The sequence below is a fragment of the Helianthus annuus genome, chromosome 13 (assembly GCF_002127325.2).
Source record: "Helianthus annuus cultivar XRQ/B chromosome 13, HanXRQr2.0-SUNRISE, whole genome shotgun sequence".
In the NCBI taxonomy this organism is placed as follows: domain Eukaryota; kingdom Viridiplantae; phylum Streptophyta; class Magnoliopsida; order Asterales; family Asteraceae; genus Helianthus; species Helianthus annuus.
Genome location: NC_035445.2, coordinates 31780507 through 31807777, shown reverse-complemented (window position 1 = coordinate 31807777; position 27271 = coordinate 31780507). Strand labels below are relative to the sequence as shown.

Sequence of the window (27271 nt, the reverse complement as noted above, 5' to 3'; positions counted from 1 at the left end):
TATTGGCAATTGAGGCGGTGCCTTTTTGGAGTGATAACATGGCAGACAAAACTGAGATTTGGCCCAAAACATTAAAGGTAGGCTAATTAAATGGGCGTTGACTAAAGCATGGGCTTGTGGGGCGGTGTACAAGTCCGAAAAATAGAAAATGATTGTTTGTTTTAGTGGGACACAAACACGGTTCACTTGTTAAATTTTGAGCGGACCAAAAAACTCAACCAATGAGCGATCCACCTGAGGTCTTAAAAGCGGTTCATAAAGTGTTCCTATGAGCGATCCAGGTAAGGTCTAATGAGCGAGTCAGACAGAATTTTCGAGCGGTTCCAGAAGTGACGTCAGCAAACACGAACCGCTTTTTAAGCAAAAATTCAATTTTAACCAAATTTAAGCCGAATTAAGGTCTGAAAATTTCCAGGTTTTGTTAATTCATGATTACGCACACAATATGTAAATTTGAAGCGATTTTGACCGTAAAAAGTTGCGTTTTTCGAAAAAGAAAGGTGTAGAAGCAGAAAAAGTGATGGACACGAGCTGTATATGTGAGATCTCCTCCTCCTTGGCTCTGATACCAATTGTAGGATCGGACTTCGACCTAAATGAGTCGTTCGGAAGAGCTCAAATCCGTTTCAGCGGCGGAAACAAAGAAACGGACGTATACACAGCTTGTATCACACTTTAATCCTCTTGTATATTAATATTACAGCGTTTACAGTAAGAGGAAATACCGGCAGCACCTTGGTATCAGTTTCGAACTTCGTTACAAATGAAATGACAAAGTACCTATATATACTAGTTGGGAACCGCTCATATGACAGTCCATAAAGGCGGTTCCAACAGATGCCGAAAAGGCGATTCCACATGTTCAAATAAGCGATTCCAACATTTGTAGAAAAAACGAGCCGTCATACTGTCATATACGCGATCCCTATGTTGCCTTCCATTTTTTTGTCTTCACATGATCTCTTTGATTTAATTGGGCCTTTGTTTGGTGGATTCTCATAGGACCACCTAGTGGTCCAATCAAACAATAGCCACTTCACTTTTTCTTTTGTGCATGATCATGTAAACGGCCATCATAGGTTTTTATTATCATGACATCACTTGTGATGTCACCTAGGTGATGTCACTCGTGATGTCATGCCCGATCAGATCTGCACCGTGACCGAGACTTGACACTAAGACGAAGCCGACCGATGACTGCACCAACATAAACCACCACGTTTTATAATATTAAACACATGGGTAAAACCCAAGTTTTCAGTACACACATTTCATAGGAATCAATCCTATTTTATTTAATAAAAGCATCTATTTTATTCTTAGGTAACTTTATTGCCACTTTTCCAAGCCTTCAGTGCTGTCCAGCTGGCTTCTATTTGGCTTTCACATTTTGTTACCTAAAACGCGTTTTAAAAACAATTTGTCAGTGGGAAATACTGGTGAGTGAATCCCAGTTTAATCAAGTTTAAATAAAGAGTCACAGTGAACAGTATTGAGGGCGATCCCGCAATTACATTTGTTTCCAAGTTATATCAATTATCACCCGTCGGTACTGACAGACCTGACTTGTGGAAATGTTACTCCTTGACCAGGTGGTAACAAATTTTGTATACAAAACCCCAACATACCCACGATAATTGTATTCTTACAAATACTCAATAACTGTTATTCGCATGGAAAGGTATTTAAGGTTTTGTAAAAACATTTAACAAAAAGAGGATTACTCACATTGCTGTCTTAGGGTTCTCAGTAATGATTTCCTGGGAATAATCTATAATTTACACAAATGCACGTGTGTTAGTATAATAACCCATTTTAACATTAGTAAACCCTCCCCGAGACGGCATTCCAACGACTACGTCGGGCAGAACCACGACAGCCGTTACAGAACCCTAGATCAATCGGGCAGCGTATCTAATACGTCTCCAGGGGTTATAATACTTACATCGTAGCAGAACCTCACTATTTAGGGGGTATAATGCCCGCGTATAATAACTTCCTACAGAATTTTGAGATTGAGAATTGAAATTTGAGCGAACGAAAATGAAATCCGATGCGTTCTATTTATAGTTGTGAAATCAGACTTCCAGGCGGCCCGCGTAAGGTAAGGCTAAGCCTTACGCGGCCCGCGTCAACATGCGGTCAACCTATAGCTCGTCCGGATCACCACTAGGCTTGACACGATGTCGACACGTGTCAGCTCCGGATGTATCCACGTTTTATGAGTCCGCGCGGCCCGCGTTAATGTAAGCTTAAGCTTACGCGGCCCGCTTGAACTAAAGAATTCAGCGGAGTCCGGTTAACGCTCTCATACTGCCCGCGTGAGCTTGAGGTGGGATCTTACGCGGCCCGCCTCAGCTCTAAATTCAGATTTTTATTTTATTTTTATAAACTATAATGTATTTCGGGCTTGGTTTTCACATACGGGGTGCATATAAAGTCATATTGAGACATTTTAAGATATATTAGGGTGTCAGAACTATTATGAGGGTGTTGGTTTTACCGAGGGTTATTACATTTTTGGTTGATAATTTTGTATTGGTATAAATGTCTAACTATCGATGATTATAACCATCAACTAAAACGTCGATAGGACCATGGTCTAATGTTGGTTAAGTTTTCATAACAGACATGCATATTTGTTATTGTATTACTCTTGGAATTATCCACTTAAATTTTCAATAAGTACCATCGAAATATGTCAATGTGAAAGTCGTCTTCATGTTTTTCATAGTAATATCCAGACCTATGCAAATTTCTAGAAAACCTACAACTCGTTGGTGGGAAAAACTTTCTACTAACATGAGTATTGTCACACCCCGACCGCGTTAAAACAACAAAACCGCGGCGGAAACGTCGGGGAGTGGAGTAACAGAATCATTGTTTCACAACACATGGATATTGAAGTTATGTTTTATTGAATTAATAATTGTTTAACATTGTCTTGAAGTAAAATAAACGAGTTTAAACATATTGTCTTGCATATTTTATGTCACTAAGGCCCTCGTCCAATCCTATGTTTTGCTTCATGATCATCAAATAACTACATCTGAGACATATGTGAAAATAAAGTCAGCATAAAAATGCCGGTGAGTACATAGGTTTTGTGAGTGTGTCAAATTCATGGCTTGTATACATATTGCAATACCTCGTACGACTACTAGAGTCGATAATTGAAAACCTTGTATCGAAAAGTGTTTGGTGTTGCAATATAATTAACCAACTAAAACAAGTTGGTTATATGTTTAAGAAAAACCTCGTTGCCATGAATCTTGACTAAAACATTTTCTTTTGTAAACCAATTGAAAATCATCTCGTAAGAAAACTTGTATGGTTTATATCATTTAGTAAACATCGTTGCGTGACATCGTTTGAAATCATTCGTCCAAGTGAACTAAATAACGCCACAGAATGTAATATGATAAAAGCACTTATATATAAGAAGTACTAGTGGCGTATCTACCATGCTTTTATCACATTATACCCGTCCAGTTATCTAATCACTTACCATAAACCAATCGTTTAATTGTACGTGTTATCAATCGTTCGTGTTTTCAATCGTTCAAATCGTTTAATTCGTTCGTGTTATAAACTATTGTTCAATCGTTCGTGTCATAAACCATCGTTGAATCGTCCTTGTTTTAATGGTGAAAACTAACTTTTGGTCATTCTATTTGAATACATTCAAATCTATGTGACTCGTCTATACCACCAAAGGGTATCTTTAAATCGACTAAAAAACCACCAAAGGGTTTGTTAAAATAACAGATTCTGTCGTTACCCACATTACCCCCAAATCCATGATGATAGTTCGATAACGGGATTTGTCAGATCCTATGGTACCATAACATACTACTGGTCGGCTCGGCCAAAGCTAATGAATGTCATTCGTGTTATGTATTAGCGCACCAACAAGTTCGTCCACATTATTGAAATCGTTGTGTTTAATATAAATCATAGTATTTGTTTTTGAAATCTCAAAATCGTTTAGCACATATGAATCACCCCAAAACAAATGAAAGCAGTAAAAGAGGGGAGTATGTGTACTCACTTGAGATTGCAAGGTATCCTCGATTAAGTGACCTAACAAAGCTCGGGAAATCAAGGAATCAAGTGGCACCTAGTATCGGATCACTATGTTAATAATTCGGGACCTAAATTGGGAGATCGGGTAGAATGAGGTCTTGAAAACCAAATGAGTGTTGGAACTCATATGATATGGTTTAACATAGGCTACATTCTGATTTGAAACCTATCCTAAGTGCATTTGACCCGTTATGACCCGTTAAGTTAGTTTACGCTACTTTAACACGTCATTTGCGCAAATGCGCGTTCGGATGGTCTAACTTGCCCTATGATAAGTCTTATATGCCTAAACATGTTTAATAATGTTGCATAATCAGTTTAAGTGTCAAAATTTTGGTTACATATGCTTAAATTGAAATTATGCACAAAAAGGGCATTTTGGACATTTTCCTAAGGCATATAAACTACCTATCGTACAACTAATCAAACGAAGTGACCATAAGGTATAACCTCGGAAGGTTATTCCCTATATAACTACGGTCACAAAATATGTTTGGTCGGATCCTAATGATCGACCAAATGGGTCGGGTTCGAAAGTCTAAGCGGTTGTCGAGACCGCTTGACTTACGACCCTAAACAAGCACTAAACTAAAAGTGACAAGTTAAACATGTTTAACTAAGTTAGAAAACTGATTTGATATCAAAACAAAGTGTTTTGATTCCCGAAAATAGTTTCATCGCAAAATGCACATAATCGTGCATTTTGACCGAAACTTTAACTCGTCACTTCGACTAGTCAACGTGCTAATCAGTAGGTATAATCGCAAGGGACTATAACCATCGTGATTATGCTCACGTTGCAAAGTTCAATTGAACTTTGACTTGACCAAATCATGGTCAAAGCTGAAAGTCAAACATTGTTTGACTTTTAGCATTAAATAAATAAACAAGCCAAGGAAGAACACTTACAAGTGCTCTAGGCTGGAAAAATGACTAGAAAAACTCAGGTAAGAGGCCTCCAACAATGTGGTAGCCTCTGCTTAGAGTTTGTAGAGAGAAGAGAATGGAAATGAGCAAATTGGAATGAAGATGATCATGGGTATTTATAGTAATCTAGGATGAATGTGATCTTGCTAAGTGTTTTGTGTGGTGATCAAGGAATAATCTACACCATACACTTGGTAGGACCTGATTAGGGGACTTGTTGAACACACAAATAGCCCACAATAATCAGAAACAAGGATTAAAAATCAAGTGCGCAGGCTATTTTGAAGAAAAATAGTTTCTGCCCAGCTCCATTAGTCGCAACCCGTGACCCAGATGGCTTCAGGGCTCGCGGCCCGCCAGCCAGTCTGCTGGCTAGACTTTTCAAACTTGTTAAAACAGGTCCCTAGAGCTCCAAAACTTGTTTTTCGACGCGTTTAACCCCTGTTAACCCAATTTCAAGGCTTTATAACGACGTTAAAGCATAGGGGACTTGAAATATGCTTGGAAATATCACGGATGTCGGTTCGTTTGGTCGTACGATCGCGTTTTTCGGTTAATTACAACGAAACTCGAACGAACACGAAAACGATCCAAATTATGCGACGAATGTTATTTTTGCATTCCCATCACTAAAATACAATATTTTAGTGATTAAAAAAATTTTTGGATGTCCGGATACGCTCAGAACCCAAGATATGCACGCATTTGCATACTTTCATAGTTTTGACGCTTTTAGTCCCTGTGATCAAATAAGCGTATTTTCGCATACCGAACCCCTCAAAACTTATTTCTAAGCTATGTTAAGGGTATTTAGGATATGTTTAGCTTATGAACTTGTTTTTGCCATACCAAACCCTTCAAAACTTATTTCTAAGTTATGTAAAGGTTATTTAAGGTATGTTAAGCTTATGTCACTGTTCTGGAGTGTATGTCGCGTTAAACTGAATAAGTTTTACTTAACGGTTTGCGTATAACTTTCCAGAAAGTGATTAAGAGCTTGAAATCGAACTAGAATTGAAACGTGAAATCGTCAAACACAAATAAACAAATATTGGGATCAGAACACATTGTTCCATTGATATTTGAAATTGTTCTACATCGTATAGTGTTTACAAGAGCACAAATGTTACAAGTATCAAGCATCGTCTTACTTTTTTGAGTAAAGTACAATTTGTCACACCCCAACCAATAGCGGAAACATCGGAGTAAGACGAAAACATCGGAGTAAGACGAAAATGAGATTACTCGAGACTTCATAACATGCTAATGTGACAATATTTAAATTAATCATGTTTTATTTCATACTAAAAGAGGATTACATTGTCTTGAAATGTAAAAGTACAACAATTGCAACTTAAACAAATACAACATTGGAAGTACACATAAAGAATTTAAGTGTGTTTCTAAATCTATCCTATTTAGATTTCATCAAGCGTCAACATACGTTTTCCTGCAACATCTATTAAAATAAAATCAACAAATCAACACAAAGTTGGCGAGTATACAAGTTTGAGTACATAGCATAAGTAATAAAGATTATCTCAAATCCAACATGGCAATTTATATACTAAGTTGAAGCTAGCATGCATACTATAGGCCAAACCCGAGTGTCCATTAGAATAATGTGCCTCCCTCGTTACCAAAGTAAACGAGACCATAAAGTATAATGTGTATCCCTCGACACCGAAGTGATCGAGACCGTAAAGTATGAGTAACTTAACAATGCCCCGAAGGGCGGTGTGCTACTCCTATATCGCTATAATTGTTAACGTGGGCTAGCTAAGTTAATGACAAATAGAGTGCATGAAAGTTTTCTAGCATGAACAACCTAAGCATAACAAATAGCATGTTTGGTGGATTGAGTGATTTAATATGTTTGATTGTGTGAATTGTGTATTTTGATAGGTTATACATGTTACACCCAAAATGTGACATCTGTGCTTGTGATATCATTTTACAGACTCTGAACAATACAATAATAATAAAACAATGTGTTTTGATCCCAATGTTTGTCATTTATGTTTGGTTTTGTGCCCATGTTGATTTTTGATCGATTTTGAACTCTATATCGCTTTTTGGAGAGTTATACGCAAACTGATGCTTAAACACGATCAGTTTAATGCGACAAATACTCCAGGACATCATCATAAGCTTAACATATCTTAAATAACCTTTACATAACTTAGAAATAAGTTTTGAAGGCTTTGGTATGGCAAAAACAAGTTTATTCGCTCTCAGGGACTATTTGCGTCAACTTGCAAAAGTCTGCCGTTTCGTAAGGCAACGTACAGTCCAGAACTTGATCATAAGTTAAACATACCATAAATAACCTAAACATGGCTTAGAAATAAGCTTTGATAGGTTCGGTGTGCGAAAACATGCTTATATGATCTTACAGGGGCTAAAAGTGTCAAAAACGGCGTAAGTTTGCATTTTCGCGCATATCTTACGTTCTGGCCACATCTGATCATCTAAAATTTTTGTACACACTAAAATATTTTTATTTTAGTGATCGACATGCAAAAATTCCATTCGTCGCTTAATTTGGTTCGTTTTCGTGTCCGTTTGAGTTTCGTCGTAATTTAACGAACAACGCGACCGTACGACCAAACGAGCCGACATCTGAGACTTCTCTGAGCATATTTTGAGTCCTCTAAACTTTTTTGACCTTGTAGAGCCTTGAAAATGGCTTAACGGGGGTCAAAAAGGCCTGAAATGGACTCGAATGCATGCAGGGACCTAAACTGCCATTTTTGAAACTTTGCTGAAACTGGGGAACCAGGCGGGCCGTGTAAGGCCCATGCCTATCCTTACGCGGGCCGTGTAAACATGCCAGCGACCAGAAACTTGTTTTTAGCAATCTGTTGCAACTTCAGGGGCTGTTTATGCATTTTTTTGGAATGTTGAGCAAGTTTATCTCTTCCCCAAGGCTTCTAACCTGCTTGTAACAAGTGTGTGGCCATGATTTAATCCTTGGAGGCTACACAAACACTTGTGATGATCTTGTTAACTCAATACAACTATAAATAGCCATGCTCACTTCCTCATTTCCTTGCTCATTTCTCATTTCTCTTCTCTACAACCTGCTTTGGAGCTCTCGTAAGCTGATTGGGACTTTGTCTTCTTTGTTGAAAAGATAGCAAGGACCCTTAGTGAGCTTCTTTCATTTCTTTTATTGCTTTGCTTTATGTTAGTGCAGAAAGTCAAACAGTTTGGCCAACAGTTTGACTTTCGGTTTTGACCATCGATTGGTCAAGTCAAAGTTCAATTGAACTTTGAAACGTGATTGTAATCACGATAGTTATAATCCTTTGTGATTATAGCCGCTGATTACCACGTTAACTAGATGTAATGTCGAGTGAAAGTTTCGGTCAAAATGCGTTTTAGCACGCATTTTGCAACGGAACTACTTTAGGGTATCAAAACACTTTGTTTTGATACGAAATCAGTAGGTTAAACATGTTTTGACATGTTTAACCCGACACTATTAGTTAAGTGCTTGTTTAGGGTCGTAAGTTAAGCGGTCTAAACAACCGCTTACACTTCCGAACCCGACCCGTTTGGTCGATCTTTAGGATCCGACCAAGCTTAGTTAGTGATCTTAGTTGCATAGGGAATAACCTCTGAGGTTATACCTTATGATCACATAGGATTGGTTAGTTATATGCTTGTTAGCTTGTATGCCTATAGGAAATGACCAAAATGCCCTTTTGAAGCATAAATCCGTATTTTGACTATGTGAACATATTTTTGACTTATAATCTGACTTAGTAACATGTTTAGGGATAATTGGGCATGTAAGACTTGGCATAGCACATAGTTAACCATCCGAACATAGTTTTACGCTAACGACGCCTTATAGTAGCTTATGTTACCATAATGTGTCGAAACGGGTCAAAAGCACTTAGGTAGACTTTCCAATCAGAATGTAGGGTCTATTAAATCATACCATATGAGTTCAATTACTCATTTGATTTATAGAACCTCATTCTATCCTATCTCCCGATTTAGGAGCCGTTTATTAACATAGTTACCTACTAGGTACCGGTTGATTCTGTGATACTTGGAGCTTAAATTGGTCTTATTCTCAAGACTAACTAGCAACCCCAAGTGAGTACATAGTTCCCCTCTTTTACCGTTTTCAAATACTTTGGGGTGATACACATGTACATACGTGTTACTTTCGTGCATTTCATGCTTTTATGACATAAACATGATAGTTTCACCTAGTACACTTATAGTACATGCTTTCAATTGTGTTTTGCTATGTATGTCAAGCATGCTAGCGCATTGATTTATTACACATTTGCTGCATATGTTTATTTAGCATATGTACACATTGTTTTACATGACATTTCTACTAGGCATGTTTATTTAGCATTCCTAGTACATGGTTTTTATAGTATGCTTAGATTGGTTATGACATTTGGTATGTTAAATCGGGACAATAATACATTCATTAACATTGATCACGCCGCTCGGACTTATGTAATGGTACCATAGGAATTGACAACTCCCGTTTCCGACTTCCTAGGTTTGTTTGGAAGTTGGAAATGACAGAATCCGACTACATAACTTTAGATGAACTTTAATTTGTTTAAAGGTTTGTCGCCACAGTCGCAAGGCTTGAATGTATGCGATTAACATTACTGCATAAATGTTTGTAATCATAAAGCATTGTTTTTCTGCAAAACATAACATTTGATTTATCTTAGGTTTATTCAAAAACATTGTTTTGTACATTTTCTATGGGGTTGAGTAGCTTCTAGTTATTCACCATACATGACATTTGTTTCACATTGACAGCATCACATAGTTTAAGTAGATGATTTCCTACTTACTATGCATTTCATTAGTTATACATGATACAGTTATACACATGACATTATACATGGTTTATACATAAACATTTTGACATTTAACATGACATTTTGGTTGGTTATTGATAAGTGACTTATGTAACGGGGCTATGTGTTATATGATAAAAGCATGGTGGATACGCCGCTGGTACTTCCTATATATAAGTGCTTTTATCGTATCATACATTGTTGCGTTATCTAAATCACTTGGACAAGACATGAAACATTTTTACAAGAACATGACACTGTTTTACAAAGCATACATTTTTATACAAATTCACTTCTTCTTGGTTATTCATTTAACCATGCATCTTCCTTTCATTATCATTTGATTTCCATATCGATTTTCACATGGTTTTACAAGGGAAAACATTTTTTTACAAGGTTCATGACTACATTTTATTAAACACTTCTTTCAAATACAAGTCATGAATCTGCATAAACAAAACCTATGTATCTTACAGGCATTTTTATGCTGACGTACCTACTTTTACATGTGTTTTCAGGTGCTGATGCATGATGTGTGTGCTTCACTTAGGCGGACTCAGGCCTTAGTGACTTAAAAGACAGTTATTATGTTATTTTAGTTTGAACTTAAAGAAAATGTAACATTAATCTTAATAATACAAAACTTTTATTGCCATGGTTGTTGAAACAATAATTTTGTCGCATCACTCCCCGGCGTTTCCGTTGTGGTTTGTTGTTTTACGCGGCCGGGTGTGACAGAAGAGTTGGTATCAGAGCCAATGGTTATAGGGAATTAGGTTATTAGCAATGCTTTGACCTAGGCTATAACTTTCTAGGACCCTAACACAAGTTTATTTGTGTTTAGATCTTAAAACAATACACGTCACCTATCCTTAGGTGATAACCATAACGAGAACACAATAACAAAACCATTTCGAAAATTAATCATCTATCCTTGGATGATTGACTATATGGTTTTGAACCCTTCCAGTTTGATTCATTTTTGGCTTAATGCCTTCTAAGTTTTCAAAATCTCGTCAAAGTTTGGGTCTAAATAATGTGAACACGTGCAAACTGGAAGAGTGAATGCCTGTACCCTGAGTTTTCTGTCTAAGGCTAGAGTGTTTTTACAAATCCGCAGTATCGGACCAGTCACTCTTACCTGGGAACTCTTGGGGTGAGTGTTCATTTATAGGCGAGCATGTCTTCGCGATACATTATTATGACCCATTTACTTTGATTTGTCACCGTGTGTTGTTTGTTTGCTTTGTGGTAACAAACAAACAACCACCATCCTTTCTTTTGTTGATATTTTTGTCATCTCATTTTCATCACATCATCTCACTCGTTTTCTCTCATGTTTCCTCTTTTAAAATGCCTCCTCGACGTAACGTTCCTCAACCTGATGCCGAACTGGCAGCTATTATAGCACAGCAGATGGCTGCTATGCTACCTGGTCTCATAACTCAAATAAACCAAGCCACCAATAACAATGTTAATGCACCTGCTCCGTGCAACTTTAAACAGTTTAACTCGGCTAAACCGCTCAAGTTTAGTGGTACTGAAGGGGCAACAGGGCTTCTCCAGTGGTTTGGGAGTCTTGAGAGCACATTTCGCCATGTTCAGTGTCTGAACAATCGTAAGGTCGAGTTTACCTCTAGTGTATTCCAAAAGAGGGCTCTTACCTGGTGGAATGGGGTAATGAGAGATAGAGGTGCTGATGTTGCTTTGGGTCAGACATGGGAGGAACTCAGGGCTCTCATGATGAGAGAATTTTGTCCTCGTCATGAGCAGAGGGCACTCGAAGATGAGTTCAATGATCTGAAGCAAGTCAGTGGTGAACACCGGGCTTACACAGACAGATATGAGGAGTTAAGCTTGCTCTGTCCTACAATGGTCACGCCTTTGGATAAGGCAATCGAGAGGTACATAGACGGTTTGCCAGATCCTGTTCAGGATATTGTCACTGGCAGTCACCCTACTACCGTTCGTCAGGCCATTGAGCTAGCTGCTACCCTTACTGAATCCCAAATCAAAAAGGGTAAACTCCACAAAAAAGGTGACAAGAAGCAGAAGCAGTCTGATAGCACCAAGGAGAGTAAGGGCAAGAAGGCTGCTGAGCTTCTAAGAAATCGAGGAAGCGTAAGGCTTCCAAGAACTATGTTGTTACTGCTCAGACTAACCAGGCTGCTCCTAATCAGCCAGCACAGAATCAGGCTGCACAACCTGCTACCAAGAGGCAGTATGCTGGTAATGCACCTCTGTGCAACAGATGTAACAGCCATCACCAGCCACAGTTGCAATGTCGTATCTGCATTAATTGTGGTAAATCTGGTCATCTTGCGAATACTTGCCGTTTTGCTCCTAATCAGAATCAGGCAGCTCAGAACCAAGTTGCACAGAACCCTGCCCAGAATCCTGCACGAACAACTGCCTGGTTCATGTTTCAACTGTGGGGATCTGACCCACTACAGGAACAACTGCCCGAGGTTGGCAAACACAAATCAGGCACCGGCTCATGGTAGAGCTTTTAATTTGAATGCCAACGAGGCGCGTGCAGATAACGAAGTGGTGAACGGTATGTTCCTTGTTAACAACCATCCTGCTTCTGTTCTATTTGATTCGGGTGCCGATAAGAGTTTTATGTCCTTAGCATTTGAGCCTTTGCTTGCGATGACTAGAACAAAACTAGGAAAGCCCTTGACAGTTGTAAGGTCCGCTTTTCCGACTTTATAAAATTACCTACTAATGTAATTTAATAGACATAAAAAATACCAACTTTGTACAGAACAAAAATTTTACAAAAATTGGGCATGGCCCGTTCGAAACACGAACATGCCCCCTGTTTTAAACTTTATTCACTAAGTAACATTCTACGAACCGTTTGATATAAAAACTACTAAAACAAAGACAACAAGATTTACACATGTACGACTACTAACTAAGTTAGACAAAATAACAAGTCATGGACCAAAAGATGCGAATAAGCTAGCGGAAGCGTTCGATATAACAAGACATGGACATGTGCTCGCTCCAATCTCCAGATCGCCTAAAGTGAGGATTTACCTACATTCAACAACAAGGTTTTAAAAGTTAGTCATCATACTTGTTAAATTATAACTCCTTCGTTTTAGTTCCATCCGTATATGAGCTTTCATCTTTCTTACGCATTCGACTACCCAAGTACTTGGGTTTGGCATTAACACTCTCAATGAGAGTTAAGCATACATATCCAACCCGTTTAATCGGGTTATTTGCTTTCAACATAAATTCTTCTTTCTATCCGTATAACGGATTAAGCTTCTAGCATTTATCATAGCATTCAAAACCACCCGTTCAAAACGGATGGAAGCTTATTCTTGATCGCCTTGTTCACTAGAACCGGTCCACTTGCATAGCTTATTATAACTCTCATAACAACCAAATCCGCAAGGGATTTGCTAGTTACTTACTAATCACCATAACATTTTGACAATAATTAATTATCATGTTATAACAATATTATAAATAAGGTTTTTGTATGCAACGAAACATACCTCGATCCTGAGGGCCTTCCGACTTCTTAGAGCTTGAACCTTCTTCCTTTATGCCTATATCAACACATACATTCATTCGTTCAATACCCGAAATTTCTCTCTTTTATTTTCTAAATTACACATAGTTGTTCATTCAAGCATTTCATCAAACACATGGCGGGTTTCGCATTTTCGGGACATTTACTCATCTAACTAACATATATTTCTAAGCTAATTACTTCAATCATTCAACAACAATCAATTAAGCTTTACTCCATATCATATTTTCTAGTGATTTCATATCATAAACAAGGTTATTCTTCAACAACACACACACACATACCAAAACTTGATCATTCTAACCCTAGTAACTTCTCATCAACTTGGGTCTTGGCTATTAACAATAAAATTGCTAGAAATCGGACATAATTCTAATCTTACGTCATAATCTTAACCGAATTTCATAAATTTCATAACTTACCAATTCGAAGAACAGATGTAGGAGCCTAGAATTCGTTGTTTACACCTTCAATTTTCTCAAGATTTCACTTAATTCTTGTTAATTTGGTGAACTAGGGTTCATCCCCTTGCTCCCCCCTTGTTTGCTCGACCAGAACACCCACACACACGAATTGTGTGTGGGTTTTTGTCTTTTGTTATTTAGTAACCTAGCTTTTTGGGTATTTACAACTTTAGTCCCTAGATTTCATTTACTTATAACTTTTAAATACTATCCCATTTACTTCTACATTTTATCCTAAGTGAAATAAACATTTTTGGGGTGTTACAAGTCCACCCCCTAAACACATAACAAATCAATTAATGTCATACCAAAGAGAAACGGATAGTGCTTTCTCATTTCGTCTTCTGCTTCCCATGTAAGTTCCGAACCCTTTCTGTGCTGCCATTGCACCAATACTTGTCTAACGGACTTGTTGCGGAGATTCTTTACCTTGGAGTCCTTAATGACTACTGGCCTCTCGACATAATTCAATCCTTCATCCAACTCAATATCATCGAGTGGCATAATTTTTGTATCGTCTGCGAGACAATTTCTCAACTGCGACACGTGAAAGGTATTGTGAATTCCATCTAGTGAGGACGGTAATTCCAATCGATATGCAACCATCCTAACTCGAGCTATGATCTTAAATCGCCCTATATATAGTGGGCCCAACTTACCCCGTTTACGGAAACGGATTATACCCTTTCATGGTGACACATTCAATAGAACATAATCTCCGACCTGGAACTCAATAGGACGCCTCCTTTTGTCTGCATAAGCTTTTTGTCGATCCTGGGCCGCTTTCAGTCGAGCTCTAACCAATTCAATCTTTTTATTTGTTAATGATATTAAATCAACTGATGCAATTTCCCTTTGCCCCACTTCACCCCAACACACTGGAGTCCTACATTTCCTACCGTAAAGCAGTTCGTAAGGTGCCATTCGAATACCACTATGGTAACTATTATTATAAGAAAACTCCACTAGTGGTAAGTGGTCATCCCAATTTCCCCCAAAGTCTAAGACACACGCTCTCAACATATCGACAAGTGTTTGAATGGTTCTTTCTGACTGGCCGTCAGTTTGAGGGTGGTATGCAGTGCTTATGTGTAACTTCGTACCCAAACTCTCATGAAACTTTTGCCAATAGCGAGAAGTAAATCTAGTATCCCTATCCGAGATGATTGACACAGGCACCCCGTGTCGGGATATGATCTCGTTCATATAAATCTCTGCCATCTTTTTGAAAGAATAAGCTTCTTTGATGGGTAGAAAGTGAGCGCTTTTCGTAAGTCGATCTAGTATTACCCATATTGTATCATGCCCCCCTTTTGTTCTAGGAAGCTTGGTTACCAGGTCCATTGTTAGTTCCTCCCATTTCCATACCGGAATTTCCAAAGGTTGTAATTCCCCGTATGGTTTTTGATGTTCGGCTTTTACTTGGGAACAAGTCAAGCATTTCTTGACATATTTAACAATATCACGTTTCATACCCGGCCACCAGTAATTGGTTTTCAAGTCTTGATACATCTTGGTAGCCCCGGGGTGAACCGAGTATCGCGATTTGTGTGCTTCTTCAAGTAGCGCTGCCTTGACTTCACAGAAACGAGGTATCCAAATTCGGCCGAACCTTACCTTGAGTCCGGTCGAATTCTCTTCTAGCTTATCGACCACACCTTTTAGTCTTTCTTTCTTTAAATCTTCCGCTCCAAGAGCCTTTATTTGGGAATTTCTTATCATATCAAACAAATGTGGCGTAACAATCATCTTCATGGACTTCACTTGGATGGGAGGTGGATATTCTTTTAGGCTTAACGCATCGGCCACCACATTTGCTTTTCCCGGGTGATATAGGATATCACAATCGTAATCTTTAATAAGTTCTAACCATCTCCGTTGCCTCATATTCAAGTCTTTCTACTCAAAGAAATATTTAAGGCTTTTGTGGTCCGAGTAAATTATGCATTTCGCCCCATATAGATAATGCCTCCAAATCTTTAATGCAAACACTACCGCTGCTAATTCCAAATCATGTGTCGGGTAATTTACTTCGTGCACTTTCAGTTGTCGTGAAGCATATGCGATAACCCTTCCCCTTTGCATCAAGACGCAGCCCAAACCTTGGTGTGAAGCGTCTGAATAGATCGTCAGATCTTCGGTCCCATCCGGTAATGTCAAGACCGGGGGACAAGATAGTTTTTCCTTTAATATTCGAAAGGCTTCCTCCTGTTCTTTACCACACATAAACTTCTCTTTCTTCCTCGTCAATTTCGTTAAAGGCAAGGCTATCTTCGAAAAATCTTGTATGAACCTTCTGTAGTATCCCGCGAGGCCTAGAAAACTTCGTATCTCGGTCGGGTTCTTTGGGGAAACCCATTTCATTACAGCATCAATCTTTGACGGATCTACTAAGACACCTTCTGAATTAATCACGTGACCCAAAAACTGCACCTCTCTGAGCCAAAAGGCACATTTTGAGAATTTTGCGTAAAGCTTCTCTTTACGGAGAATTCCAAGTACTTCACGCACGTGCCTTGCATGTCCGGCCTTGCTTCGCGAGTAGACTAGAATATCATCTATGAATACGATCACAGATTTATCCAACATGGGTCGGCATACCCGGCTCATAAGGTCCATAAATGCCGCTGGCGCATTAGTTAACCCGAAGGACATGACTAAAAACTCATAATGCCCATAACGGGTTCTAAATGCGGTCTTTGGAATGTCTTCTTCTCGTACTCTAACTTGATGGTACCCCGAATGCAGGTCTATCTTGGAGAACCAACTCGCCCCTTGTAATTGATCAAAAAGGTCATCAATTCTAGGTAAAGGGTAGCGGTTCTTTATGGTCAGCTTATTCAATTCCCTATAGTCGATGCACATGCGCATCGACCCGTCTTTCTTTTTAACAAATAGGACAGGCGCTCCCCAAGGTGACACACTTGGGCGTATAAAGCCCTTATCTGAAAGATCTTGTAATTGTGTCATTAATTCCCGCATCTCGGTGGGAGCAAGTCTATAGGGATCCTTCGCAACGGGTTTCGCACCCGGATTTACTTCGATGCGAAACTCTATTTCTCTTTCGGGTGGGAGTCCCGGCAATTCTTCCGGAAATACATCCGGAAATTCATTCACGATCTCAACGTTTTCAAGTTTCGGCAGGGTTGGTCGGGCATCTACTACATAAGCTAGGTATGCCCTACCCCCGTTAAGTGTATACTTAGCGGCTTGAACGAGGGTACAAAGTTTCGCTTCCACCTTTCTTTCGCCTTGTATATTTAATCGCTTTCCACTTGGAGATTGGATAAGTATTGTTTTGGTTTCACAATTAATCTCCGCATGGTGTCTGGCCATCCAATCCATACCCACTATCATTTTAAATTCTCCCAAAACCATGGGTATAAGGTCGATATCGAGTTCTTCCTCCTCTATAGTGAATTTGCAATTTCTACAAATCTTGCGTAACAAGTAGTTCTTACTATCGGCTATTTCTACTTCTAGAGGAACTCACATTAATTCAACCTTAAACGAGGGATGATTTGCTATTTCGTTCGAAACAAACTACATGGTTGCTCCGGTATCAAATAATACATAAATCGGCATAGAGTTTAATAAAAAGATACCTGAAACTACATTCGGATGAACCTTAGCTTCCTCCGATGTGATTTGGAACATCCTCCCTTTAGCCCTAGAACCCTATTGCTTCTTATCTTCCTTTTTCGATTCTTGCTGAAGTTTAGGGCATTCTGATTTAATATACCCCTTTTCAAAACAATTGTAACAAGTCTTCAGGCTATTTGGACATTGATAAGACGAATGTCCCTCCTTACCACATTTGTAACACCCCTTCTTGCCTAACAGACACTCACCAGTATGAAGTTTTCCACATGTCTTGCAAGGAGTAATACCACCCTTCGACTTATCTTTCCTTCCTTGCTCTTGATACTTCCCCTTTTTAGATGGACTCGAACTAGCACCTTTTTCACTTGATCTCTTTTCACCACGTTCTTCTTGCCTCTTAATTTCAATTTCCCTATCCCGTGCCAGATTGATAAGCTCGTCAAGGGTCTCGCATTTCGAGGGAGTGATGAACTCCCTAAATTTAGCCTTTAATGCCCCGTAAAAGCGATTGATCTTCATCCTTTCAGTCTTCACAAAATCTCCACAAAACTTCATCTTATCCATGAAAGTATTTGATATTTCATTTATCGACTCGTTTTTCTGTCGGAGGCGCAAGAAATCCTCCTGGATCTTATCAATAGCCGACTGAGGGCAATGGTATCTCATAAAGGGTTCCTTAAATTCTTGCCAAGTCATCACTTGAAGTCTATCCTCCCCTATTTCTTTACTGTGTGCATCCCACCAATCCTTCGCCTGAAGAGTGAGTTGGCCAGTAGCGAACATCACCTTATCTTCATTATCACAACAGCTTCGAATAAATACTGCTTCTATATTTGAAATCCATCTTTGGCATGTGATCGGGTCGATTTTACCATCATACGTTGCGGGATTGCACGCCATAAAGTCTTTATACGTGCAACGTCGTTCTTTGCTTTTGCTTTTAGATCCCTCTATCAGTTCTTTCAGTTCTTCAATCTTGCTAGTCATCATGGCATCCACAACTCCAAATACCCGACTTTCTACTTCTTGAGCTAATCGTGGAAGATTAGCTTGCATAACCCCTTCTGCCACTTCTGTGACTTTATTGTAAAATACTTCTTGACGAGCAGTATCATCATCATCATTAACGTTGCTTGCATCAGCCATCTACACAATGTCATGTTTTCGTTTAATACAAATCACAAACTTTCAGTATATCATTGTTCATTAATCAGCATTTACTTAATCCATCTCATGTCATTCGGTTCATCACTTTTGATTCTTACGAATTCATTCTTGTTGTAATCACTAATTGTGATTACATATACCTCTTAAGCCTTATATGGACTCTACGTAGTCATGAAATAAGTTTTTGGATAGCCCGGCATCACAAAACGTGAAAAACAAAAAAAAAATCAGCGGATTGATATTGTATAAGCCGTCGGCGACGGCTAAGATGCCCATCGGCGACGGCTAAGATGCCCATCGGCGACGGGCTTTTAAAATGGGCGTCGGACTTATTTACCCATCGACAGGAAGTTAGGGCGTCGGACGGGGGTGTGGCGTCGGCGACGGGAGGTAACCCGTCGGCGACGGACTTTCGTTTAGCAGAAACGCTGCAGATTGATTTTTAAGCATTCTTGTTCGCTTCTTTCCATTCCGTTTAGGCTCTACAGCTCCTGAACTTCTCATTTAACCTCCCCACATATCTATTTTATTATTTTCATCATACTCATAATAAACACACTTGCAATTTGTTTATAACCTAAACGTTACCTCATTGGCGATTGATGCGTGTTAGTGTATATATGTTTTTAGATATATATTTAAGCCCTTTTTACACTTTTAGCCAAGTTTTAAATTTATAAAACACGATATTTACTAACACTAAGCACACATATGGGCAAGTGCACCCATCGTGGACGTAGTATAGTGTTGGTAAGATACCGAGGTCGTCCAAGGACACAAGAGCTTTTAATACCGGTTTATCCTCAACGTCTAATCAAATCAAAAAGGTTAGAAAAATGTTTTAAACTAAGAAAAATAAAAACTAACTAAATGATGAAAATAAAAATAAAATAAAAACAGATAGACAAGATGAATCACTTGGTTCCGACACGTGTATTAGTATAACCTTTGATTATTTTCGCACTTTTGCACTTGTTTAAGAGATTATCTTAGTTATTGTAGTAGGCCCCTCTTTTGAAGGCGACGTTACCCTCAACCCAGTAGTTTGAGTCAGCAAGGATACAATCCTAAAGGGTCGGATTATTGAAAGATAATGAATTAAGTTATTAATGCAAATTATGGTAGGCCCCGCTTTTGGCGGTGACGTTACCCTCGGCTAAGTAGTCTGAGTCAGCAGGGATACAGTCCTAAATAGCCGGGTTATAGTATTAATAGTAGTTAACTTATGAGGGGGTCAAAGAGTTTGGATCCCCGCCATCCAATACCTATGGGCATTGAAGGAGATCCTACTAAATTTGACCCAGGTCCCAAGCAGGACCTCTAAACGCTGAACAAGGGCAAGACCCTTACCAAACCGTTCCCTTAACCCCCGACCAGGTAGCCAACATACCTTCATATAGACCGTGGAGATATGAATGGTGAAAATCTTTTATTTTATATAGACAGTAAAATAACGCCAAGACACCACGGACAAACGATAAGGAAAGATCACCTTCAACATAAGTAACTAGTTATTAAAGTCATTAATACAAAACCAAATAAAAAGTGCAAAAGATTAAAAATAAAAAGTATTATACTAAACACTTGTCTTCACCAAGTGATGTAAGAGACTTAGGCAAACATGGCCTTGATTGTCAAGAACTCTTACGATCAATCTTGGATCCCGAGACGACTCACACACTCTACGATGGACAATGGATGATGGTGGTGGATGATGGTGTTATGGTGGTGGTGGGTGGTGGATGAAGTGTGAGAGAGGTGGTGTGCCAAGGGATGAGAGAGAATGAAGCCAAGCTCCTCTATTTATAGGCTGAACAGAAGGCTAGACACGGCCCCGTGTCCGCTGGACACGGCCCCGTGCCCGCCTGACACTCTCTCTCTTCATTAATTGTAATTGCGAATTACAATTAATGCACCTGCTGTACTTTCACCACGCCCCCGTGCTCGCTGGACACGGCCCCGTGGTGAGCAATGGAAGCTTCTACTGGTTTGTCTTTTCTGCTGCTTCCTGGGCACGCCCCCGTGTTCGCTGGACACGGGGCGTGTTCAGACTCTGTTTCCTTCTTTTTGCCTTGGGAGGTGCCGTTGAGGGTCCGGGCAGTCTACTTTTGTTCCTTTTCTTGTATTTATGGTAGAATTAGTGGTCTTTTTGCTTCTTTTGTGATTTTGAGCTCATTTCATCCTGAAAATACAAAAGGAAGACAAAAACACTCTTTTTCCAACATTAGTACTTAAAAAGGGTTAGTTTTATGCCTTAATTGATGTGTTTTATATGTTGCATTTTACACACATCAAATACCCCCACACTTGAACTTTTGCTTGTCCTCAAGCAAAACTCTTTAAATGTGGCTTACACTCCCAAATGGAATAGGTAGAAGAGAAGTTTTTTTTTTTATTTTTTTTTATTTTTTTTTAAGCTTGTCCTAGAGTGTCGGGAATCCAAGGTTATTTACAATCCTATTCGTTATGATTTATTTTGAACTTTTCACAAGATAAACTACTTAGTTGGGCATAACATGCCTTATTAAAATTCCATTTATATACAAGTTCACATACCTTACGGGAGATCACTCAACACTCGGCCGAAGGTGTATATTTTAGTGACTCACTCGAGAGCGGCACGGAACTTACGTCTTCCATAGGCTTGCCAAGCAATCAATCCTCCTCCTTTTTAACTTTTTACCTTTGTAAATATCAAGAGGACTTTTAGGGTGAAGGCTTGGGTTTAAAGGTGGGTGGTTGGTTAGTGGTTAGTAAAAAGGGCGAAAATCGTAACAAGTGTCGGTTTTCGTAGAATACCTTGTTTTTAGTGACTTATTATTTTTGAAGTATTTCTTCAAACAAGCTTTTGTAGCTTTTGTTTGTTTTTGACTTCATCATCTAGTTTTTTTTTTTTTTTTTTTTTTTTTTTGATGTCACTTGAAAGGGCAAGTTGACGAAAAACCGAGCTTGTTACTAAAATAAAGGGGAAAAAAATGAAAAAGGTTTTTGGTGGGTAAAAATGGTTTTTGGGGTAATGAAATGAAAGGTTTAGGCTCAAAGGGGCTATCTAGGGGGATTTTGGGTAGGTAAAAAAAATGAAAAATAATGGTTTTGAAAGAAAAATGGTTAGTCCTAATGCCTCCATCATTTACTTACTTGGGTTTAAGTTGGTAAGGACCGGGAATGTATCGTCGTGGCAAGTTCTAGATTTGTAAGGACCGAGCGGCTATTCACACAAGAAACGAAAAATGAGCATTTAATCTAAATATGTGTATTTTTATGCTCAATAAAGGCTCAAAACTCACTTTTGTGGGAATGGGTTTTTAATGTGACCAAGCATATATAATCGAATTTTAAACTAGATTTGTTATGCCGTTTCATAATTTTCTTATGTTGGTTCCTTTTTTATCACGACGCTATCGGTTGTAAACTTGTAAAAGTATAACCTTTTTAGACTTGTTCTTCCCAACTTAAACTAAGACAAGTAAATAAAAAAAAATGAAAAAGTTTTTGAAAAAAATTTGGGGTGTTTAGCGGTTCCAATAGAGTTTTGTGTAAGGCTTGTGTTTAGGATTTTGCAAAATTTCAAGGTTTTAGCATCCCCCCCACACTTAAATTACACATTGTCCTCAATGTGTCCAAAAACAATATTTTTGGGTGATTAAAATGTATAAAAGTGTGTTAAAAAGCAAATATTTATGTTACTGGCACTCTGGACACGGCCCCGTGTTCACCGGGCACGGCCCCGTGGTCAAGTGCCAGTAACAAAAAATTCAGAATTGAAACAGAAGCCTGGACACGGGGGCGTGTCCGCTGAACACGGCCCGTGTCCAGTTACCTGAACTGGGTGATTTTTCTGCAGGGGTTCAGCACGGGGCCGTGTTGGTTGGGCACGGCCCGTGTTGAGCCTTCTGTGATGGAGATTTTTGTCGGGTTGCTCTGTTCTTCATGCATGGTTCCATTTTTCTCGTTCCCTTTTTCATCCATTACCACCATGAGTGTGTTTTATTCTCAAAACAACCATCAATCATAAAAACCATCATAACATTGCAAATCATAGAGAGACATTACACTAAGTTAGCTAAATACTAGGGGATACATAAGGTTATCATAAGAGTTCTACTTATTTAAGAAAATTTCGGGAATAGTTTCCCGATGTATTAACTCTCTTTAGCCGATGGCTCCTTGGTTGTCAATCAAAGCCATTCTTCTATCTCCCTAGGGAGGTAAAAGGTAGCCTCATTCTCTTCGGTGTCTCGAGGAGGAACGCTCACCGGGATTCCTTGCACCACCCTCGGTTGAGGTACTTGGTGCATGGCGTGCCATTCTGCTGGAATGATAACCTCGGGTACTACATTCCACGCCCTTTGGGTTATCACCGGGACCAAAGGCGGGGAAGCGAGAAGGTTTAATCTCTGGTGCAGGAGATTTACTTCCCGTAGGCAACCCTCCAAACCTACCGTCAGATGATTAATACGATCCACCAAAGCTTCTTCTACTCCCGTCATCTCGTCTATGGCTTCCCTCAAAGCGTAAACGTAGTTTACTAGGGAATCCTCTGCCGTAGACGACCTCCTTCCATTTCGGTTATTTCTTGAAGATGTTCCGCTGTTTCTGCTGGCCATTTTCTGCGAAATATTCCGAAGATAACTAAACTTTTGCAAAACAGTACCTCGAACACGGCCTCGTGCTCAGTGAGCACGGCCTCGTGCTCAGTGAGCACGGCCCCGTGTTCAGCTATCTGCAGGGTTTTTGCCTAACGACTCCTAGTTTTTAAATTATTTTAATATACTTTTACTGCGTTTTAAGCTTAGATAATTTAAAACAAAGTTATAGAACTAACTTTAGACAAGAATCCGTGGCAAAAATTCCTACAAACCTTTCATAGAAGGTTGGAATCATGGGTTTCCAAGCTTCCATGGAGGTAAGGTTTGAAAAATTTTTGGAAGAAGGAGAAATGAACAAAAGTGGAAAAGACAAGGTGGTCCTTAGGAACCTTCTTTTAGCACTTACCTAGGATGGTATATGTGAAGATCCCAGGAATCTCTGCTTGGTGAAGTGGTCAAAAATGAGCAGAATTCAGGCTGCATTTAAAGAAAACGACAGTACACTGGACACGGCCCCGTGTCCGCTGGACACGGCCCTGTGTGCAGAGAAAATCCTGACACATTTTGTCCGTATTCTGACAGAATCAGCAGAGAATCTTCTGAGTGAACACGGGGGCGTGTTGACTGGGCACGGCCCCGTGTTGGTAGGCTGTTTTATGGAGTTTTGTTTCTTACTAAGGAGTTAATCTATATCGGGTGGTTCTTGACTTGTTGGAACAACCCCATAGTGCCTAAGATACCTTAATTGTCCTATACTAAGGCGAGAACGCAAGAGGTTGTCGGTGAGGGTAATTCCTATTTTCATTCTAGGTGGACAAGTCCAACCCTTTCCCGGGCTCTCGTTAAAGAAGGTGTATGCCGAATCGCTCAGGTCTATGTATGCACCGAACGAAGTCGATGGGGAGTCCTTCACGGCACAATCAGCACAGGGACGACTATCGTCCGCGTCTTGTTTAGGTAAAAAGGTATTTTCGGGAGCAACGAGGTTGTCAGAATGCGGTTCCAACATTTCCTCATGGTCATCATCTTGGGATGGATCTAAAAAATCCTTCCTAAGTTCTTTTGACCAATTAAGAAGTAGTTCTTCTAGTTGAAATAGCTCGTCAAGGAGCATTTCTCCTAGAATATCTGGCTGGGCGCATTCGAGGGAGAAATAGTGCTTATTTTTACTTTCGCCCCTCTTAAGGTTACAAGGAATCGGTGGGTCTATATAGTGGGGCCTATAAGTGAGGAAGAAACATTTTAATTCCTCATGTTCGCCTCCACATATTCGACACCACAAACCATAAGAGTGCCGAAAGTAAAAAGAATTACTATCACCCATGTTTGTATCAGAAATTACCAACCGCCGGGATCTAACGGTTCTGTTTTCAGCAACTGAATCTTGGGCACGGGGGCGTGTTGAGTGGACACGGCCCCGTGTTCAGCCTACTGTCTGATTTAAAACAGGATTGCCAGTTCCAATGATTGAGCACGGGGCGTGTTCAGCAAGCACGGCCCCATGTTGAGCTCTGCAGAAGCTAAAAATCTAAAAAAAAAATCCTAAAAAATTAAAGAAAAATAAAAATATGATTAGGCCGTTGATTCCTAACTTTCTTAAAATCCTTGTGTCCCCGGCAACGGCGCCAAAAACTTGATGCGTGTTAGTGTATATATGTTTTTAGATATATATTTAAGCCCTTTTTACACTTTTAGCCAAGTTTTAAATTTATAAAACACGATATTTACTAACACTAAGCACACATATGGGCAAGTGCACCCATCGTGGACGTAGTATAGTGTTGGTAAGATACCGAGGTCGTCCAAGGACACAAGAGCTTTTAATACCGGTTTATCCTCAACGTCTAATCAAATCAAAAAGGTTAGAAAAATGTTTTAAACTAAGAAAAATAAAAACTAACTAAATGCTGAAAATAAAAATAAAATAAAAACAGATAGACAAGATGAATCACTTGGTTCCGACACGTGTATTAGTATAACCTTTGATTATTTTCGCACTTTTGCACTTGTTTAAGAGATTATCTTAGTTATTGTAGTAGGCCCCTCTTTTGAAGGCGACGTTACCCTCAACCCAGTAGTTTGAGTCAGCAAGGATACAATCCTAAAGGGTCGGATTATTGAAAGATAATGAATTAAGTTATTAATGCAAATTATGGTAGGCCCCGCTTTTGGCGGTGACGTTACCCTCGGCTAAGTAGTCTGAGTCAGCAGGGATACAGTCCTAAATAGCCGGGTTATAGTATTAATAGTAGTTAACTTATGAGGGGGTCAAAGAGTTTGGATCCCCGCCATCCAATACCTATGGGCATTGAAGGAGATCCTACTAAATTTGACCCAGGTCCCAAGCAGGACCTCTAAACGCTGAACAAGGGCAAGACCCTTACCAAACTGTTCCCTTAACCCCCTACCAGGTAGCCAACATACCTCCATATAGACCGTGGAGATATGAATGGTGAAAATATTTTATTTTATATAGACAGTAAAATAACGCCAAGACACCACGGACAAACGATAAGGAAAGATCACCTTCAACATAAGTAACTAGTTATTAAAGTCATTAATACAAAACCAAATAAAAAGTGCAAAAGATTAAAAATAAAAAGTATTATACTAAACACTTGTCTTCACCAAGTGATGTAAGAGACTTAGGCAAACATGGCCTTGATTGTCAAGAACTCTTACGATCAATCTTGGATCCCGAGACGACTCACACACTCTACGATGGACAATGGATGATGGTGGTGGATGATGGTGTTATGGTGGTGGTGGGTGGTGGATGAAGTGTGAGAGAGGTGGTGTGCCAAGGGATGAGAGAGAATGAAGCCAAGCTCCTCTATTTATAGGCTGAACAGAAGGCTGGACACGGCCCCGTGTCCGCTGGACACGGCCCCGTGCCCGCCTGACACTCTCTCTCTTCATTAATTGTAATTGCGAATTACAATTAATGCGCCTGCTGTACTTTCACCACGCCCCCGTGCTCGATGGACACGGCCCCGTGGTGGGCAATGGAAGCTTCTACTGGTTTGTCTTTTCTGCTGCTTCCTGGGCACGCCCCCGTGTTCGCTGGACACGGGGCGTGTTCAGACTCTGTTTCCTTCTTTTTGCCTTGGGAGGTGCCGTTGAGGGTCCGGGCAGTCTACTTTTGTTCCTTTTCTTGTATTTATGGTAGAATTAGTGGTCTTTTTGCTTCTTTTGTGATTTTGAGCTCATTTCATCTTGAAAATACAAAAGGAAGACAAAAACACTCTTTTTCCAACATTAGTACTTAAAAAGGGTTAGTTTTATGCCTTAATTGATGTGTTTTATATGTTGCATTTGAGTTCAAGCATCGCGTTAAAGCTCGAATCCCTCAAACCTAGGATCTGATACCAACTTGTAAGGTCCGCTTTTCCGACTTTATAAAATTACCTACTAATGTAATTTAATAGACATCAAAAATACCAACTTTGTACATAACAAAAATTTTACAAAAATTGGGCATGACCCGTTCGAAACACGAACATGCCCCGTGTTTTAAACTTGATTCACTAAGTAACATTCTACGAACCGTTTGATATAAAAACTACTAAAAACAAAGACAACAAGTATTACACATGTACGACTACTAACTAAGTTAGACAAAATAACAAGTCATGGACCAAAAGATGCGAATAAGCTAGCGGAAGCGTTCGGTATAACTAGACATGGACATGTGCTCGCTCCAATCTCCAGATCGCCTAAAGTGAGGATTTACCTACATTCAACAACAAGGTTTTAAAAGTTAGTCATCATACTTGTTAAATTATAACTCCTTCGTTTTAGTTCCATCCGTATATGAGCTTTCATCTTTCTTACGCATTCGACTCCCAAGTACTTGGGTTTGGCATAAACACTCTCAATGAGAGTTAAGCATACATATCCAACCCGTTTAATCGGGTTATTTGCTTTCAACATAAATTCTTCTTTCTATCCGTATAACGGATTAAGCTTCTAGCATTTATCATAGCATTCAAAACCACCCGTTCAAAACGGATGGAAGCTTATTCTTGATCGCCT

The 27271-nt window shown here is 39.4% G+C and overlaps 2 protein-coding genes across 2 annotated transcripts; both read right to left on the bottom strand.

Moving 5' to 3' along the window:
• Positions 1–14564: 14564 nt before the first annotated feature.
• LOC110900974 lies at positions 14565–17255 on the bottom strand. Its single transcript, XM_022147829.1, has 4 exons — positions 16802–17255; positions 15873–16534; positions 15495–15776; positions 14565–15320 (listed from the first exon to the last, which is right to left on the bottom strand). The coding sequence occupies exons 1-4, from the start codon at positions 17253–17255 to the stop codon at positions 14565–14567; spliced, it is 2154 nt and encodes a 717-aa protein (XP_022003521.1).
• A 300-nt stretch (positions 17256–17555) lies between these two features.
• LOC110900975 lies at positions 17556–18626 on the bottom strand. The gene has a single exon (XM_022147830.1). The coding sequence runs from the start codon at positions 18624–18626 to the stop codon at positions 17556–17558; it is 1071 nt and encodes a 356-aa protein (XP_022003522.1).
• Positions 18627–27271: the final 8645 nt, after the last annotated feature.

Bases quoted from the DNA above. Each gene is read 5' to 3' on its own strand.
- LOC110900975 (XM_022147830.1), bottom strand. From the start codon at position 18,626: ATGGCTGATGCAAGCAACGTTAATGATGATGATGATACTGCTCGTCAA.
- LOC110900974 (XM_022147829.1), bottom strand. From the start codon at position 17,255: ATGGTTTTGGGAGAATTTAAAATGATAGTGGGTATGGATTGGATGGCC. The intron at 16,535-16,801 runs GTGTGTCACCTT...ATGAGTTTTTAG, and splicing joins TAAGGGCTTTATACGCCCAA to TCATGTCCTTCGGGTTAACT. The intron at 15,777-15,872 runs GTAGTGTTTGCA...TTCTTTGAGTAG, and splicing joins ATGATTTGGAATTAGCAGCG to AAAGACTTGAATATGAGGCA.